The 21,131-nt window shown below is 34.8% G+C and overlaps 3 protein-coding genes across 3 annotated transcripts; all 3 read right to left on the bottom strand.

Moving 5' to 3' along the window:
* Positions 1 to 666: 666 nt before the first annotated feature.
* On the bottom strand, positions 667 to 3,161 carry LOC114416190. Its single transcript, XM_028381056.1, has 5 exons — positions 2,952 to 3,161; positions 2,706 to 2,855; positions 1,955 to 2,561; positions 1,740 to 1,850; positions 667 to 1,505 (listed from the first exon to the last, which is right to left on the bottom strand). The coding sequence occupies exons 1-5, from the start codon at positions 3,159 to 3,161 to the stop codon at positions 667 to 669; spliced, it is 1,917 nt and encodes a 638-aa protein (XP_028236857.1).
* An 8,798-nt stretch (positions 3,162 to 11,959) lies between these two features.
* LOC114416884 (nucleolar transcription factor 1-B-like) lies at positions 11,960 to 12,576 on the bottom strand. Its single transcript, XM_028381924.1, has one exon. It carries the CDS (start codon positions 12,513 to 12,515, stop codon positions 12,138 to 12,140), a length of 378 nt encoding a protein of 125 aa, XP_028237725.1. The 5' UTR covers positions 12,516 to 12,576; the 3' UTR covers positions 11,960 to 12,137.
* Positions 12,577 to 14,946: 2,370 nt separating this feature from the next.
* LOC114416189 lies at positions 14,947 to 17,694 on the bottom strand. The gene has a single exon (XM_028381055.1). It carries the CDS (start codon positions 17,692 to 17,694, stop codon positions 14,947 to 14,949), a length of 2,748 nt encoding a protein of 915 aa, XP_028236856.1.
* Between the last annotated feature and the right edge of the window lie 3,437 nt (positions 17,695 to 21,131).

Genomic DNA, 21,131 nt, shown 5'->3' with positions numbered 1-21,131 from the left:
ACAAAAGTATATCAGATTATCCAAGAAGGAGGTGCAAAAGTAGTTAAAAGTTTACATCGCCTCTGGTTGCTGATTGGACTACGGAGGGGATACTGGTGGTGTTGCCATGATTCTATCCAAATAAAACAACTAATAGTTAACATTGACAAACAAATAGCATATTGTAATATAAATGGAAATATGAACATATATAAATTACACAAGTTGAAGGGAAATAGGTTTTTACATTAGTATCCTAGGGTACAGTTAACTGACATTGTTTTCCCATAGTCCTTCATCATGATCATTACGATTTGTTTGCACCTCATCAACGTGTAATGAGTCATTGGTAGAAGGAATTTTTGTGGAAAAAGGTGTAGTTTCACAAATGTCAAGTGTGGAACCATCATGTGTGTCATTTAAACCACTTGGTCTGCCTTGAAAAACCACTGAATATCTTGAATCGCAAGGATCTTGGACGTAAAACATCTGTCTTGCTTGTTGTGCCATAATGAAAGGTTCGTCCATATAACCCACCTTATTTAGGTCTACTAAGGTAAATCCAAATTCGTCTTGACGGACACCAGTATTGCCATTGACCCACTTACACTTAAACACAACAGCTCTAAATTCAGTATAGTCAAGCTCCCAGATTTCATGAATAACTCCAAAGTAAGGCATGGATGCTCAAATTGGATTGTTGTCTGATGCACTAGAAAAGTGATCGGAGTCAGCATCAACAGTCACACGACTGTTCTGCATTGCGCTTTTGTCATCTGCTGACTTTGTGTATAATGAATAATTGTTGATATCATACCCTTTCCAAGTAGGTACATTTAGATTTGGCCCAACAGCTAACAATCTTAAAGTCACGGAGGTGCCGTCGTCAGCAAATATAGTTTCCCTGAACCAGTTAATGAAAGCTTTATTATGCTCTTGCAAAATCCTCCTCATGTTCCTTTTTGGGTTCATTTCAGTGAGTTTTTTTTTGTGAGCATCAATGTATGGAATGACCTCTGCTGTATTGTTTAATACATAAAGATGCGCTTGTGAGACTTCATGTCGAGTCATTGTGATAACATTGAATCCTCGTGTACCCTTATCCCCCAGTGTCCGACCATGATGACTTTCGAGAAGGCCGACGGGTTGAGCACATTCAATGTATTGGGAGCAAAACTCAATACACTCTTCAGCAACATACCTTTCGATAATCAAAGCTTCGGGTCGGTGTAGATTCTTCGTATACCCCTTTAACACTTTCATGTAACATTCAATTGGATACATCCACTGTAGGAAAACAGGCCCACACATTCTGATCTCCTCCACTACATGAACAATTAAATGCACCATTATGTCAAAAAATGATGGAGGAAAATACATCTCCATTTGACAAAGGACAATGGCAGCCTCCTCCTCCAACTCATCCAATCTTGCTGGGTCAATGACTTTTCTACAAATAGCATTAAAAACAAAACACAGTCGTGTTATGGCAACCTGAACTTTGACAGGCAAGATTCCCTGAATCTCTACAGGTAATAGATGTTGCATTAGTACATGACAATCATGAGTTTTCAACCCAACCAATTTCAAATCATTGACCGACACAAGGCTCTTTATATTTGAAGAGTATCCTTGTGGAACTTTAAGCATACGCAAACAATTACAAAAACTCCTCTTCTCATTTGTTGACATCATGTGACATGCTGGGGGTAGATATGTTCGCAAACCTTGTGATATTAGGTGCAACTACTCTCTTATACCTATTTCAACCAAGTCCTGACGACACTTCAAACCATCCTTTGTTTTGCCTTTAATGTTAAGAAGGGTGTCAATTAAACTATCACAATCATTTTTCTCCACGTGCATCACGTCTATACAATGTCTAACATGAAGATCAAACCAGTATGGAAGATCAAAGAAAATGGATCTTTTCTTCCATATGTTTGTGTCAGTTGGAGGTTTTTTTGTGTCTTGCCAAAGATATTTATGATGTCCTTCACGCGATCATAAACTTCTTTGCCCTGTAATGGTTTCGGCGCAGTTTTGTGTTCCTGAGATCCATTAAAAGCTTTTTTCAGACACCGATACAGATGATACTGTTTTAGAAATCTTCGATGCCTTGTGTGTACAGTCTTCTTTCCATGTTTTAGTTGGACGAAGGCAGTACTTTTCTCACATACAGGACATGCATAATGGCCTTTCACACTGTATCCACTTAAGTTGCCATATGCTGGATAGTCATTTATGGTGCAAAAAAACATTGCACGCAACGTAAAAGTCTCCTGCAAATAACCATCCCAGACATCAACCCCGTCTTCCCATAATTTCCTCAGGTCTTCGATCAATGGAGCAACATACATGTCAATATCATTCCCTGGCTGTCTTGGACCCGCTATCATCATGCTGAGCATTATGTATTTTCGCTTCATGCACAACCAAGGAGGGAGGTTGTAAATCATGAGCAAAACAGGCCATAAACTGTGATTGGTACTTAAGTTACCAAATGGATTCATTCCATCCGAAGCAAGAGCAACCCTTAGATTTCTAGGCTCATTCCCAAAATCAGGATACAAGGAATCAAACTATTTCCATTGCGGACTATCAGCCAGATGTCGGAGCAATCCATCACTTTTCCTCCCGCCTGCATGCCATGTCAAGTTTTTAGCATCATCTCCATTAGCAAACAACCGCTTAAACCTTGGTATTATTGTAAGATACCAACAAACCTTTGTTGGACGAGTGTTATTAGGGGAAATATCATCAATCAAGTCGTCAGTGTTGGGCTTGTAGCTTGATACACCATATGTAGGGCAATTGCGCATCTCTGCAAACTCATTTCTGTACAAAATGCAATCATTTGGACATGCATGGATTTTCTAGTACGACATTCCCATTGGACATAAAATCTTCTTTGCCTCATATTGACTCTTTGGCAACGTGTTTTGTTCAGGAAGCAATTTTTTTAGCAGGACCAGCAATTCCGTGAAGCTTTTATCACTCCAGCCGAATCGTGCCTTCAAGTTGACCATAGCTAATACCGCTGACGACCTTGTGAAAGCTGTGCACCCTGGATACAAAGGCATCTTCGAATCATTTTCTATTTTGTCATACAAAGGAGCATGTGCTTGTTGAAATCCGTCTTGTCCTAGATCGCGAATCATGTCTTCTATACGGTTTCCCATGTCCACGTCAACTGGGTTAGTCTGAGAGATTGATGGGTTCTCTAGCAATTCCCCATGCCATATCCATCTTGTGTAAGTTGGAGTGATCCCGTGACATATAAGATGTGTTCTTATCTCAGCTATTACATGGTGTCTCCTATTCGCACATTTCACACATGGACAAAAATATTTACCCCGCAAAGATGGTGCATTTAATTCAGTAAATTGGAGGAATTATTCAACTCCATTCTCATACTCATCACTGATGCGTGATGCTTGCATCCAACTTTGATCCATGATTTCCCTTTGTTGTCATACATTATCATGTTATGTAACATGCATGTAAACCTCACTTTTTTCATTAGAGGTGTGACCCTATCCCATTCAAGAAGACATCTTTTATTAGTAGATTAATACGTATATGTTATTTGTCTTTTCTAAATTTGTTGAAATTTCGGCAGCATTTCCCCTATGTCTCCAAGTACACGAGATGAAAGTGGGTGCATGTATTCATGCTACACATTCAAGTATGCACTCGGAGAACAAAGTGAAATGTAGCATACCAAAATTTCAACTAATTTAAGAAAAGACAAACAACATATAAGTATTAATCTACTATAAAAGATTGTCCTCTCAAACTGTCCAAATGGGCAATTCAAGATTTCATACAGTGATTAATCCAAACTATCCATATTAATCGTTGTATAAAATCTCAAACGGGAAACTACGTTCACTCAAAATGCACATAATTGGTTATGTAACACAAAATTTATATATAAATAACCATGAAATCATCATTGCCGAGTCAAACGAATACATACCACACAAGTACGGTCAACAAGAACAAGTACGGGTGGGATCACAGCAGCGACAAACCAAAACACAACTCCAAAACTCCGATGCTTGTGAAACAATAATTAACTTCGTAACTTTTTGCGCGAACTTGGCCTACAACAAAGGAAATTTGTAAAATATTCAAAGTCATTGTCAGTAATTGAAGTTGGATTGTAGTTGTTTTCAAAACCAAGATAAAATGGGAACCAACAGAATTAAAAAGGGTGCTGACGTTTCAACAATTGACATCACCCTAACATATGTTAGCATTTGAATTAGTGGTCAACTCAAGTTTATGAAAATATTTTTAAAACTCAGAATTATTGATCACTTGTTTAACTAGGCTTGTCAACAAAATTATAAATGTTTTCTCAAAATTAGTGGCGTTGATTGTACTTTTTTTAAAAAGGAAATTGAAATCAAATGTAGTGTGTGTATAAGACCTAAGGTATAAAAATTGAAGAATGAAAAGTAGTTTCATGAATAGTTTTATTTTTAACAATAAAAACAAAAACAACACCAACCAAAAGCCAAGGAAATTGACGAACCTGATTCCAACATAAGTCTTTAAGTCATGTAATGGAGAATATTCTAGCTACCAACATACTTAGTCAGCAAATTATTATTTAGGTTACATTGATAGCAACAACAAATCAGAGAAGCAGGACAACACCACAGGCCCTATAAAAGAAGGTAACAATAACTATAGCAGGCCAAGAAGAAATACAAGGAAGCCCAATTACCTTTGAGAGGATATCTTAAATGCCAAGTCTGGGATAATGTATCAGCAGCCGCGAGGCATTAGCAACGCACAATTACAACCAATTCCACAAACTTGTTATTTCGACTAGGCAGCAAACAAATTATGTCATAACAGAATTGCATTCAATTACAATAAAAAATTAACATAAATATATAGATTACGAATTAAATATGCATGTATAAAGAGAAAAAAGAATATCAATTTAGTAATCTCTACGCTTCAAAAATTAGTTAGTTTTTGATCATGTATAAGGAGATAATACTGTTACAAAGAAAAAATGATGATAATGTAATTTTGTCACTTTTTGGAATGTGTCTCATTCAATTGTGTCTTCATTTAGCATCTTCTGTACTTGACGCTGGTTGTGGGGTACATGAAAAGTGAGTAAAGGTTAGAGGGTAACTGAAACCAATCAAACCATAGCATAATAATAATCATAATAATGCTCACTTTGCTACGAAACTTGACGGTGTTGATAAGATAAGATACACTAATGTGTGCCACTGCCACTACGGTTCAATGCTTATATATGAACACATGAAGAAGCAGCGAAAAACTTTCCTTTGGGTGAACACCTTTTAAGGGACTCTTTAACATCGAAGGTCAGTGTAAAAATCTGTTTTTTTGTTGTCAAAAGTTATTCCTGCTCTTGCTGTAGACTAGTTTCCTCATCAATTGGTGGGTTGTTGTTGCATAAACTTTCCTGGTTGTCATGGCAAAGCAAAATACAGTTTTTTTACTTTGATATGCACTACTATCAATCAAGGATAAAGTAGTACTTATCAACTGATATTATGGGCTTATGTAAGGTATGGTGTTTCATTTGACAGGTTTGGCTTTGTTGCTCATTGGCTATTTTACTACAATCCATCAAGAGAATGAATTGAAAAATGATATTCATACACTGGTTGGGTGCCTACTGCCTAGTGTATCTCCTGGCCAACAATTACAGACTAATTTCTTGAGGTATGGGGATCCAACCAAGGGCCTGAGTTCTCAACATATGTTTTTTCATACACAAACTCGAGAATCGAACTCCTAATCAGATGCTTAAATATAGATGTAGAAAAAAATAAGTAACAAATGCATCTACATATAATTAGTATTTACCTCCTCTCATTTTCTAGTTTTACATTTTCACTGTTAATTAAGGTTATCAAATGCCACTTATGAACACCAAACAACTTGGTCTCTTAACCAAACCCAAATTTGGACAAGAATTTATTAGAAAGGTGCCTATAAAACCTTAAGAATGGCCAAATGTACCCCCATCAAAGCACTTCTGGTCCTATAAAAGCTTAAGAATGGCTATACCCAAAACTAATTTGTTTCCCTACCAGCTTTCACAGAGGAATGCCTTCAACAGAATATTACAATATGCAAACAAATATAGACTCCCGGAAGGCTTAAAAGAGCAAATGTTAGCACACATGCAATTAAAGTTTAATACTGCAGAGTTACAACAACAAGTCTCTGCAGCGTTTATCGCCCAGCTGCTAAAGCTTTTTCTTTGATTTTATTTTCTTTTTGTTTTATAGGTGGCGATTGAATAGATTCTAAACATGTCAACATTGACTAAAAATGACATCATCACACTGAACAGTTACATATAATTGTTTTGGTCAATACATACTTTTGTTTTGTTTGCTGGTTGTTTTTCTGAGTTTGGAAACCGTGTGATTTTTCGTAGCCAACATTGTGAATAGATTTTTAGGCAAATGCCAAGTTACAAAATCCCCCTCTTTTCCATGCTGGAGTTGATTTTTTTGTATCAGAAACTTATAAGGGCAAAAACATACTACTCAAATATCTTATTTGTGAAAAGAAAAATAGTTAAACAATTTTTAATGTTAGAGCATAGGGCATTGCTATTGAGTGTACATCTTTGTCAGAGTTGCCAACCAAACTGATGCAACAAAAAATGGGGTAACACGGGATTTGGCTTGATGAATTACACATCACAAATTTGGGTCTTGCTGCAGTAAGCTTAGGACTACCCCACAATGGAGCCTATGAAGTGTTACATAACTGCTGGCTTCGCCTCACAATGAAAATGGGACAAAGATGGATAAGCTAAGATTATTAGCTAAGAGGCCTAAAACATGTCGAATGATGGATGATGGACAATGATGAATGGACAACGTTGATGATTCGACAATGGACTTATGACTTGTGACTGCAACCATGTAAGGCTTTTCTGAGTTTCATACAAATTATTTTGGTAGTATGCTGACATTTGCCCATGGATCTCAATCTCCTGAGGATTTAGGATACTTTCATCTAAATAAAGCTAATACATGACCACTCAACCAAACGGGATACTCAAGGCAGATACTGTTCAACTTTCATGTCTTTTTAGTTTTTCCATCTATATGTGCAAATTTATCACTGCTACAAACTCAGAAAGTCAGCAGGCTGATGCAAGGAGGAAACATACATTATCAAAATGATACAAGAGTTTTATGTGATGAAGATAGTATGCATAATTAGAAATCTGTCTCCTAACCCCGCTCTTTATTTTATTCCATATAGATATTATTTCTAATCTCGAGACATGAGTGTTTTTTTTCGTTTTTACTTTTTTCTCTCTCTCTTGAACTTACTACATAATCACAATTTAGCTTTAAGAACTTTAATGTTGCTCGCCACGAGTTTCTCCAAATTAGTAAGATAGATTTTTCTTTTCTATGCACTAATGTACCAAACTAATGTGAACTGATTCTGAATTCAGTAAAAGTGCCATTACTTCCATGCTTTACTATTTCCTATCCCATGACAAATTAACCGTTTTATCATAAATTGTGGTATTCAGAAAAGAAATGGTGTTGTGGCAGAGTGAGGTACTTAATAAACCTCTTAAGTTGAGTGACAGGGAACGATTTACTTTACACTTGAATTGAAAAAAAATCACTAACTTAGTGATCATATATTATTCCTTTTTAAGCTTGCACTCAATGGTATTTACTATTTGATAGATGGGAACATTACAGAAATTAAATTAAGGAACTTTTGAAAAGGGAGACGATGGCCCCAACGACATCTGCAAAATTTGGTCACACTGTATAACCACTAAGGGAAAAGCTATATGTCTCTGCAGTGTGCACATAACGACCATCATAAAAGCCACATGGAAACTGTACCATGCCGCCTCCTCCTTGTGTGATACAATTTGGTAACATATATATGGATAAAATGCAATTATAAATTCTCCCAAGCAGTGATGCAATGCAAACATTTATATGTAACTGATATTATTATGTAACTATAACATATTATAGTATCTTACCGTAAGTTGTTCCTTTTGTACAAGGTTCTTTTGGCAAATCCTGGGCCAGCAGTGACAGACAAGCTTTATGCATCCAGTTTTGCCAACACGGTTGGTGAGGACAAGATCTTCCTCACTGTTGCAGAGGCTGTTGCATATTATTCTCCAAAGTTGGTTGAGAACCCTTGAAAAATATATATGAATTTTGCTGTTGGTCTACAAAAAAAATATGGGGACACATATATAGATGAAATAGAGACAAAAAGTTTTCAGTTTACTTGAGTTAGCTAGTGAACGATATATGAAGAAGAAGGTGTGAAGGACAAGAATTCAGATGACATTGGTCACTACAAAAAGCTATAGTAGAAGAAAGGGGCCTATCCGATTCTGCTACTGTCTGTTAGTGCTACTACTAGCTCCACCATTCTTATCTTAAAAGTGTTGAAATTAAATACTGCAACATAAAATAGAGATAAAGTTAAGGTGGATGCGCCAGATAGGCATCAACTCGTTCTCTTGTTGTCCTTAGAATCTAACTCAGGTCTATGTTGTGTGAAGAATGGTCTCCTACGTACTCTCATTTTCACTAGGGATCGAAGTTGTTGTAATGTTGTTCTTCTTCATGACTGCTACCCCTCTCATTGAGCCATTGTCCCATCATATAAAAGAGTATAGAATAGTAAAAAATTTGTAGAGTATTTATTGTTCTATTTTACCATGTAAATGGTTTCAGGTTCGAGACATGGTCAAGATTAAAACCAAACCAAACTAGGGAGCATAAACACGAAAACATTACCTTAATGGGTTCCTAAACGCATACATTCAAACATTACTTTGTTAGGGCAAGGCAAAATTTGCACAACAACCTAGTTACAACAACATTCCAACTTCACTAAACCGTTAATAATTACTTCTTCAATACCAAACAAGAAATTTCAAACATTGACAAGCTTACCTTGAAGACAAGTTGTAGGGCACGACAACTCTGAAAAGGGAAACTCCGTGGCTTGCACGGTGGCGCGACAAGACGAGACGCCGAACGCGCGACAATGCACTACGCCCTTCGGCTGAGGTCACGGGGGTGCGACGGAGATGCAGGCAAACAGAAGAGGTCACGACGAGGTCACGGTAGATCGAAATTTCAGAGAAACGGGGAAGCGGGAGCTCGAGTGCGAGTGTTCATGAATTAGCACGCAAAACCTTATAAATCTCAATGTTAACAACGATGGCTCTAGAAAAACATCGTTGACATTCAAAATTTCAACGACGGTGTTTTCAAATACACCGTCTTAACTTACTTGCTGCGCAACCTACAAAGACGGACACCCCGGTCAACGTTGTTAAATGTGTCACGTGCCATGCACATGGCACATAAAATGGTAACATATTTACGGAATTGCCACCGTTACTCCTACTATGACGAGTATGGCGAGAACGATGTGGATAGCGCGTCATAAAATGACTTTTATTTAGTAGTGCAATTTCATATAAATTTAAACACTTTACATAAAATTTATTCAAATGTTAAGATTGTTAATAGAAGTGAATAAGGTACATATTTTTATGGATCCTATCATCCTTGAAAAGTATTTTATTTAATATATAAATTTATCAAATAACAATTCTTATATAAGTAAAAGTACTTATATCATCTGCTCCATACAAAAAAAGTTAAAAAATATTACTTAAAATTAAATAACTTATATAGGCATATTACTCTCTAGAGATTATAACTCATCATTTAGTTAAACAATAATGCAATATACGTGTGTTGTTAATTCAGATTGTCTATTAGTTCTTAATTATATGTGTTCGTTTCTTATGCTTCACCAAATATATTTATTATATAAAAATATTTAATTTTAACATTTAAGACACAACATTCATAAATAAAAATAACTACAATTCATGAATTGAGAAATCCATGAATTAAAAACAAAGACCTATCTATTTTTTTTTGAGTTAGTTAGGTAAATCAATGATTCATTGGAGCAGATGATAACAATCAATGATTCATATAGGAAAAGTTATTTTTTAACAATATTTTTATCATTTGATCCAATAACGCTTATTCTTTAGATAAGAAAAAAAAATAATAAATATTGATAACTTTCAAATAAAATATTAGAACAAAAAATTCATTAGATAATGAACTATTGATTTTAAGGAGTCTCATTATCTATCGTTGAAGTACTTACATAGACAACAAAATTCAAAATCATACTTGTGGAACCAGTCTTCACATTCTATTTAATCTCCCTAAACCAATGTCCCTTTTGCATTCAAATAAGAACAAACCATGCCAAGCTTTCAAATCTGTGCTCAAACAGTCACATCATGGACCACAACAACAACAACAGGGTGCCAAGAATCCATGCATTCTCATCACCCGCACCACCTTCCCCTCCCATGCTTTCCTTCATTGTCGCTCTTTCCCTCACAACACTAACCTTCATGTGCCTCTACGTTTTCTCATCCATTGTTTCCGTGGCCATTCTTCTAGCCCTTTGCATCACCATCCTCTTAGCAGGTTTATGCATGATAGGAGAGAATTGAGAGAAAGAACCTCTTTTCATGCACAAACCCCACAAAATAACCAAAGGGTAGTGAGGGTTTTCAATAAGTTTTTTTGGTTGTTGAGGAAAAAATAGGTGGCAAGAGGCAACAAGTGAAGAAGCTGTTAGGATCGATGTATATTGTGTTTTGGAAGCCAAGCAATGCCATCATCATGTGTAAGTAAATGTGCAATTTGCTTAGAGGATTTCAAGAAGGGAGAAGAGTGCCTTGTTTTCTCTGTTTGTGGCCACACATTTCATTGTGATTGTATAAAGCATTGGTTAGAAGAAAAGCCCAGTTGCCCAATTTACCGTCATTATATGCCATCATCAGTCACCATGAGCACCAAATCTAGAAGCATGGAAATCTTGAGAATCTAGTTTAGTGTTTGGAAGTAATTGTTGGAACACATGTTTGTGTGATATTATACTTAAAAAATAATGGGTTAAACTATTGATTTGTTACTTGTAGTTATCTCCTTTTAGGTTCCTATACTAGAAAACTATAAATTTAAGTCTCTACATAAATTTTTTTAATTAGTAATTTATTATCATTTTGTAGTAGTTTTATATTTTCTCTAGATTCATATATAAACAAAAATAATTTATTTAACACTAGCTAAAAAAATTAATTTATTTAATTTTATTAATCTCAAATAAAAAATAATATTATTCTTAAAATATTCTTGATTGTAACTAATTATCATAAATAAAAAACGATCATCTAAGTATCTACATAGTTTTTTTAATTAGTAGTTATTGCCTGTCATGAGTTAATCTTTCTTTTTCCATCGATAACATTACTAAATTTTATTGGTCAAAACTTAACACATTTATATCAGCATAGATGATTTAAAATAACTAAAAGCGTGAGTTGCCAGTATTTACCGAAAGCTTTGCGATGCCAAACCAGTCCATGAAACTGATCTTTGCGATGCCAAACCAGTACCAATATTTTGTGTACTTACAATAGGAGCCAAAAAAAAAAAAATGACGTTTTACCTTAGGAGCCATTCGATAAAACTATAGTCCCAATGTCTATAGTTCTGTATCTTTTTACACCTACGTTCACTATTAAGATTCTTTCCTTAATTCCAGACAAAAAAAAATCAAATCTCGCTTTAGAATTGGACAATTGGTTATACATCGCTCAAATTTTTTTCCTAGCGTAATTCTTAGTTTTTTTTTCTCTTTCTTTTTCATTCGTTCCAACAAAAAACACAATACAACAAAACAAACCTTCATTTGTACTGGTACTTTTAGATATATTTTCTTTAGAATTGGTTTGATTAAAGAAATAAAAAACACCAAACAATTTTTTTAATCTTCAATTTCAATTTCAAAATTCCCTTTCTATTTCATTTTCCTCCCTAAAGAACCAAGAATGAAGATTCTGCAAGGCTTAAACGAAGCAACAGACAAAAATAAAACCGTATAAATAGAGAAGATACAAAGATTGAAGTAAAATTCAACACTGGGAATTCACATACACACCAGAGACAACCCTGATTAATCCGAAACCGATCAAATACCGAAGAAACAAACATAAAAAGATTTTATTTTTTATTTTCATAAAAAAGTCACCATGTCTTCTTCTTTTTTCCCTTGGGTTTCTCTTCTTCTTCCTCGTCATCAAAGCCGTCACCATCATCGGAATCGTCGAACTCATCGTCGAGATCGAATCCATCCTCGTCATCAAAACCATCATCATCATCATCATCGTCCTCCTCCTCCTCATCGTTCCTTTTTGAAGCGCCACGTGGCGATCTCGCAGTGACCATTTGCCTTGCGAGTATGCCCGGGAAGTGAACGGTGGAGGGTTTGAAGAGGGATATCGAGGGGGATTCGGGTCGGGCAAGCGGGCCAAGGGGTCGGGTCAGGGCCAAAGTGGAGCTGCGGAAGAAACGTAACGGAACGTGGAGACTTGGCTTTAGCTTCAGCAGCGTTCTCTTTGCCATTTTCGCTGTGAGTGATGTTTCTCTGTCAACTCTGTTTTCTGAGTTGAGGAACTGAAAGGTGGCTACTGGCTAGTTTTTATATAGTGGGGATTAGGGTTTTAGGGTTTTAGGAGTGTCGTGGCGCGGTGATTGAAGGACACGTGTCTATGTTTTTCTTTTTTTGATAAAGAAGGTTCTGGTTGTGGAGCTGGTCGGCTAGAAGTGCTTGCTAGACCTGAAATGAAAATTTGAATCCTTTGGAACCAATAACTATGTGGGAGAGTCTATTCTCACTTCTAAATTTGCTATTCTCACCACCCACATGTTTGACTTTTCTCTATTTTGAAAATGCCCTTCCGATTAAATTAAAATTTTGCTATGTAACATATACAGTACAGGAGCATCATGGTTTTGTTATTAATTTTTTTCTCTCTCCCAAAACACACAGTGAAATCATGATTTGGTATTTTTTAAAAAAAGATATTTATTAAAAAATATGAATAATAAAGGATTGATATTTTAATTTTTGACCGAGAGATCGTTTTTCGTTACATTATTAGGCTATGTTGTTTAACTCGTGGATAAAAAAATGCAATTTGACCACAACATAAACTGTAAAATATAAGTTCATATAACAAGTTAAATAATAATAATAATGGCAACACAACTAAATTGCCTTTTTTTGGCTACTGCCCTCGCCCTTCCTCTGCTGTCATGAGAGCTGCACCAAACTGCTAAGCCTTCCTGTGCTATCAGAAAAATAAAATTAACTAAAATTTTACGAAAATATAATTAAGACGGCAATAAACATTAATTTATAATAAAATTAAATAATTAATTATTAACAAAATGATTAATAATTAATTTTAAAATTTCATAAAAAATTAAATTTGTAGAAAATAAAATAAAATGGAAATACATAATGGAAATACATTTTTGTTGTGTATCTCAACCGAGACAACAACAAAATGTAAAAAAAAACGCAATGGAATTTTCATTGTGCATCTCAAGAGAGACAAAAGTGAAAATGTATTTCTGCTGTGTGTTTTAAAACATACACAATAGAAATATAATTTTGTCTTGTATCAATAATAACGAAATCATGTTTTCATTTGTTATTTGATGGGAAAAAATTAACTTATGAGGGGGAAGGAGAAGGGAAGTAGAGGGTGAGAAGGAAAGGATACTGAGTGGGGTGGGAAGAGGGAACGGGAAGGGAAAAGGAGACCGGCTGGGGTGGGAATAGGGAAGGGGAAGGGAAGTTTTATACTTTTCCAAAAATTTGAAAACTTAAATGTGTAAATAGCAATTGTGGAGTGAGAATAGTAGCCCTAACTACATGGACTACTGGACCAGAATAAAAAGCTTAAGAAGGATTGGCCCAAAACAATAGAAATATAAAAGGGGTACGGATTTTTTTAAAATTTATATCTTTTGTTTAGGGATAAATTAATTAAATTAATATATTATGTATTGAGGTCTTTGACTTACTCGTTTAATATAATTACAAAATTTACTTGACTCTGGCATTTATTTAACCTGTCATGTATTCATGTTACATTAATTTTGTTCTTACGAGTTTTTTTTTATTGAATGTTACTTATTAATTATTAGTTTTTTATGAAAATAATCTAACATATAATCTTTTCCTTCCATCCTTCTTCTTTTACCATCAAACCAATCTTATAACTCCTTTATTCATATAAGCAATAACTTTTGTCCATGGCTCCATCCACAAAAGTGATACACTGATTTGAAAAGTGCCAAATCATGGATGAGGTTATTTTATACAACAATTTGTTTTACTCTAGTTTTTAAGGACATACCACTCGCTCAAGTTGGTTCTAGACAACGTAGATATACGTAGTTGTGAGACAAAACTGTACTAAATTATATGACTCACAGTCACAACAAAAGGAACACATCAATTTCGGTTTTCCTAACTTAAGCCAGTAGTTAAGAAATTAACAAATAAGTTTTTCTTATTAAAAATTACAGTGAAATGTGACAATAACATTAAATACCACGCTTCTTAATTAATAAAAACTATTACTTTCGATTCCTTGTTTATTGTTCTTAGGGAAATGGCGATTTTGATATCTAGATTAAAAAAATTAACAAAAAAAACCAAACATTTGATGCAGCAATGCAGTTGTAGCTATAAATAATCCTAGAGAAAGAGAGAACTTCAGCATTCAGAGGCTATTCCCAATCAAAATTTTCCTTGACAAAAAGTAATCCTAGTGTGCTTTTGAATCCAGGATTCAACATCCATAATTGAGTCTACACATCATTAATAGTAGTAACATGGCAATTAATAGATTGGAAATCATTGATGAAAATCTGAAATGCTACAAATTTTGTTGCTTATAGAAGAGGAAAAAGATATGCCAAAGGGTGAGTCATTCTGTTTTCTCAGCATCAGCATATAGCACACCACATTTCTTTGGATCTATGCTTCAGTTACCACAGGCACTTTTTTATATTCTTCTACACCCTTGGTATTGATTCTCCAAGAAAGAATGCTGCAACCGCCAAACTGTTGTTGCAAATGGATAATTGCAGCAAACATCAGGCTTACCAAAGGAATGATTATATCCCAAGCAGTGGAGTAATAGTCTGCAATCTCATCCTCATATAAGGATGAACCATCAACATATACAAGAGCCTCAAAGAGATCATATGCATGAGGAATTAGTCTGACCAAACTGATTCCAAAGTAAAATGAACAAGAAAGAGCATTCCCTTTGGAATTCATGAACAAATTAAGCAAAATTTGAGGCAAGAGAAAGCCATCTAGCACCAAACCTGAAAAAGATTTCAAGTCCTCCCAAAGTGAGTGTTGTTGTGAAAGGCTAGATGAATACACCACATCACCCTGCAAGGTATTGCTTTGGTGTACAAGCAATGCAATCAAGAAACCTGCTGCATATAGGGTTAAAATCACGTACAAAACCTTCTTCTCAGCAATCCAAAGGTCCTTTTGTTTTGTATAAACCTTTCTTGCTGACCAAGTTAGCTGCAAGAGACGGAATTGCAACAAGAAAGCCACCATTACAATTAGCCTTACAGCAATTTCATTCACTTCAAGCCATTCACTTCCAAGCAAAATTCTTTTCTTGTCATGATTTTGTGCAAAAAGGGATTCAAAATTCAGAACAAGAGGTACCATATTTCCCAAAGTCAAAATCAATGACATGACAAAGGAGATTAAGGGAAGCATGTCAGGATTTCTTTTCACATGGTAGAGTTGCAAACCCACAAAAACACATGCTAGTGTGGTGCAAAGCAGAATCATTATGACCTCCATATCTACTTTCTTCGATATTTGTGATGCTTCTGCTGTGTAAAATGCAGCTGAAATCACATCCAACTGTTTGAAGTAAAGAGGGTCTGAATTTTTGCGCACGCTTTCAATACTTCCTTTAATGTAACCTCCATTGTTCTTTGCATCAAGCGGGGGGAACTGAAACTTGACTATAACCTCACAATCCAGAGAATTTGATGATGGAATTTGGTTCTTTGAGCCAAGGTTTCTGCAACCTACCATACATAAGATTCCAGCTTCAGCATCATAAATTCCCTCAGCTGAAACATTCACTGGCTCAGTTACATTTGTTGTTGTGTTTAACATAGACTTCTCTTCACCTAACTTGACATTAGGTAGTAGCTTGATGTTGATTTTGTAGCTAACATTGTACAAGCCAGTGCTGCTAGAGTTTGGAGAAATGGATGGGAGTGTGTTGCTGGAATTAGAAGGAAAGGTTTCTTCTAAGTTCAACTGTTGGATCTGATCATTAACAACCAATGGAACAGAATAACCCCATGCAACTCTCCTCTTAGAGATTCTAACTGAGATGTCAAATCTCATGTCAGAAGAATAAACATCAGGGTACCTTATTCCCTTGTTCTTCAACTGTTCGTGTCTTGGGGACACCTTTCTCACTTTGTCAAGCTGGCTATACTCATACTTTGTGCCAGAAATTTGAACTCTTTGGTCCTCAAATTTTCTTAAAACCATTCTCTTGAAATAACCTGAATCCCCTACAGTTTTGTTGCTCCAAATTTGGCCCACAATGCTACTTGCATCTTTGATTGACCAAATCTTTGGAAACCTCAAGATCATTCTTGTTGAGCAATCACCCACATAAACACTAGTCATTGATTTTTCCATTCCCAAGAAATGGCAACCAACTATAGACAATTGGTTCTTTTCCTCATCCCACCACCCTTCTCCAACTAATGTAGTATTAGGATTGAAAGACCATCTATCACCACTATTGCGAAATCCAATCAATACTCTCACCCTTTGCTTAACATCTAAACAAACCAATTCTTTCAAAGACACAATATAAGGCAATTGGAAATCATATTTACCATTAACAGGACTGCAATACTTTGCAGAATTGCATTCACTTTGGTATTGCAAATCATATTTACCATTAATCATTGGAAAAATGTTTGCACAAAAACTAACCGGATTAATGGATAAACCCGGTACTACTTCACCTTCATTAGAGAACTCAGTTTTTGCTTCTATAGTATCCAAACTATATTCATAATCCACTCTAGGAAAAATAAACAGAGAAATGGGTTCAAAATAACTCACCTCATTCTTAGAACTCAAGCTCTCCAAGCTTCCAATAGCCAAGGTAGAAATAGTATTACTCGAATTGACGACATTGTAAAGCTTGAGAACAACCTCCAAAAGTTGCATGTTATAGCCACTTCCTGTTCCAACCATGCAAATCTTGCCTGAATATTCTGACCAAAACCCATCAAGACTAAACATTATTGAACTTGGAAAACGCTTGCGGTTCTTTAATCTTTTGCCACGTGTGAAGTTTCCCACACGGTAATAGGAACTGGCAGTTGTTACTAACAAGGTAGCTCCAACTTTGTGTATGCCAAAGACATCAGTTTCATACACACTCTTGATTCGAAGGGTAACTTGTTTCTGTCTCAGTTTCTGGAAGGTGTCAGCACCAACAATTTTGTCACCACCAAGGTAGTAACCAACTTGGAATCTACCATGTGGGAAGTCTTTGAACTTGGACTCATTGGGGTTTGAGTTTGGAACCATGGAAGCACAGTGATCTGTGTAAGTGAGTTGAGAAGCATAAGATGAAAAACTGTTAAGGGAGATTATGGTGAAAAGAAACAATGTAATGTGGAGAAATGACAATGCTAGAGATTCCATGATCAGGGTAAGAAGATTTCTCTGTAGAAGAATGATGGAGTGAAACTAAAGACTCATGAAACTCTTTTATAGGACTTAGAATGTGAGCATTATGTACATTGATAATGGTAGAGCATTTTCCTACATCCAACTATATAACATACTATCAATTATGTAAGGTATTATTTCTTTCAGAGATTTTAATTTCTATATCTTATTATCAACTAATAAAGAATTATGCTTTCAAAATATACTTACCACAAGTGACAATTAGTGATTAGATGTAGATGTAAAAATCTTTTACTATGTCAGGTATTTAATTAAAATCATAAAATCAACAAGGTCCTGCACTTAATTAGATTTCTTGAGCATGCTATTAGTCTCATCACTTTAGATCATAAGAATATTTTATTTTCAGCAAAATAATAAATAAATTAAATTCATAAACAAATTAAACTAAATAATATTAGTATAAGCAATCAAAGTTAAAAGATAACTCATGTTGAGAATTGAGATCTAAAATCATACTTCATGTTGATGACGATAATTGATTTTCCATATCTATTTAATTTGTATTTTATTGAGAGTAACGTTGCTGCCACCTTGATGAGTGCTTCCTTTGTTTTTTTCTTTTTTCAAAAGCTTGATGAGATCGAGTGAACGAATTTTGACTCTGGGGACTCGACATTCGTAATCGTAAGCCATGACGTCAACCAAAAGTAATTTGAGCTATTTCCTTTTCCCAACAAAAGAAGACGAAGCTAGCTGAAGCTACTACCAAGGGATCCGGAATAGGCCCTGAAGATTTCTCAATTATTTTTTTTTCTTTCATTCTTTGAAAACAGTCTTATAAGCAAACTAAAATGCATGTTTAATGTTTTATTGTATAAACGTAAGAATTAAAAAAAACAGTGCCATTCTTTTCACTCTATTGTATCTATTTTTTTTTTGACAATTTATTGCATTTGGACGGCAGCAACTAATGTTTTTTTTGACAATTTATGGAGGGGGCGTGTTGAGGACAGAATATGAGGGGAGGGGAGTAAGTAATTAGTGCATTTGGACCGTCTTTACAAAACTCATGCTTCTATTACCGGTAAGTCATCTTTATAAATTTAATAATGTTTTTTCTTTCTCAAATTAATAGTTGAAGTATTCAAGAGACAAATGTTAGAAATACAAATAACCGCTAACAATGACATTACAATCGGTGAAAAGTTAATTTCTCTTGGAGGTGTAATGAGAGTGTATTCAATGTTCCAAAATTTTCATAATACATACTCGACTTGGACTTCTTTTTGGTCAAAAATACACTATTACAAACAAAAAAGTATGGATAACACCGACCTGATATATAAAATTTAACTTACTATAGGTTGACTAAACTTATTGTACATAAGAAAACATAAAATTTACATAGCAAATAGATTTATTATATGCAAAATATAAAAAGTAATATCCATTCTAACAAAAAATGATGTTACCAAGATTCCAGCAACCTTGGATTACAAACTATTTGCTCTTTAAGCGTAGGAATCACTTATTGACTAAGTATAAAAAAAAAATTGGAACAATAAAATATAAAGTTAGAAGAGCTCATGCAAATTATCATGGTAGTAGCGGATTTGCATGCTTGTCCTTCTTTAAAACAGGTCTACCGAAATTTCACCTCTTCATTGTATGAGTTTTCCTCCAAATTCAACGTGCAAGAGTTCTTCAAAAAAATGGCTTCTCAAAAACCAAATATTTTGCACAGGAAATAATTGTTATTAACATATATATTATGTAGTAGCAGAAAATACCAGAGTGCATAAACTTTGTACTAATCCATGCTAGCAAGATTACCTTCACTTCCGTTTCTTTTGCTTTTATATTGGATGGAGTACTTCCAAAGCCATGTTGCTTGAGTTTCTTTGTTGGAGGAATTGTTATTGCATTAGCCTCTAATTCATGAATTGCCCTACTTCTCTTGCATCTTCAAAGGGATATATCCATTGAAAACCGCACTCTTTTATCACTACTTCCTCATCATCTAGAGTTTGAGCAAAGAATTTAAATGTAAGCTCTGGATTATTTTACCTGGTACTCATGTCATTGATGACTTTTATTTTTTTAATCGCTTCCATTATCTGCTTGCAGCATTGTGCATCATACCATAAAAACACATGATCTGACATCATACCACAAATGTTTGAACATAGCTATATTGTAGTTGGGGATTATGTAAGTATGTTTGTGTATCATTCAATAATTATTGATATTCGTGATGATATTCATCATTTTTATTTTTCATTTTACATGTTCAAAATAGGTTTATGGAAGAGTGGAGTTCAAGCTTGGGTCATGGTTCAGTTAATGGATTCCTTGAGCCTTAGTCCATACACAATGCAAATGATAGACGTGTTGAATGTCAAAATTACATTGAAACATGGGTTAAGGAATCCCAAATAGAGATCTACCTAGGAGCTTACTTGAATCAGTAAGTAAAAACTATGAAATGTATGTTAAGTATGTTTGTGTTATACATAGCTAATTATTGTCGAATTTAGGGGCCATTGGCAGCTAGTTGTGTTGTGTCCTACGAAGGACATTGTCATCTGGTTTTGTTTGTTGTGTAAGAAGTCTAATAGTCATATCAAAGCTGCAATTAACAAGTAAAGTTTTATATGATAACTAATTTAATATATATTAACCGTGGAAATATAAATAGTTTTTTTATATTTATATACATTCATCTTTTGTTTAAAGCAGTGCAATGAAGACATTAAAGACTACTTTGGATGGTAAAACAAATCAAGCTGCATCTTAGTGGATTGAAGTAAAGGTTAGTCATATAATGAATGTCATTATGGGAATGCTCATGTTTTCTAACTTCATAATTGTTACATTCAATTATTTTTCATATTCAATGTAGAGTCATGTTCAAAGCGGAGGCTATGAGTATGGTTATTATGTCATGCATTGGATGCGGAACATAGTAACCGGGGGATTGAAGAATGATTGGACAATGTTATATTTTGTTTTTCAATAAAATTATTAAACATTTGACTATCACTTGTTAATCACTTTACATGTAACTCACTAATTTGTATATTTGATAATTTGTAGTGGTTTCTTGATGGGACGCCATTAGACATCGAGACCATGACAACAATTCGGAAGAAATGGGCAACATATTTTATAAAACTTAAAAACATCCGATGTAGAAAGCTTTAGATTTCATAGGAAGAACCACTATGGCGTATTGGATGTTTACTTTAAATATTATAAACAAGTTTGTAATATATAGACAATTATTTGAGAAATAATAGAATATTTGTTGACATGGTTTTGTCTACACCAATGGCCTTGGACAATGCATTGTATTCGCAATGAGATGCAGCCCAAACAAGATTACTATTTTGTGTGCGACAAAGATGGACCTTTTGTAGGTCATTGTGAAGCGGAGGATGTCTATA

The sequence above is a fragment of the Glycine soja genome, chromosome 6, assembly GCF_004193775.1.
Source record: "Glycine soja cultivar W05 chromosome 6, ASM419377v2, whole genome shotgun sequence".
Taxonomy (NCBI): Eukaryota; Viridiplantae; Streptophyta; class Magnoliopsida; order Fabales; family Fabaceae; genus Glycine; species Glycine soja.
The sequence above is the reverse complement of the archived record's forward strand: the minus strand, read 5'-3'. Positions and strand labels throughout refer to the sequence as shown.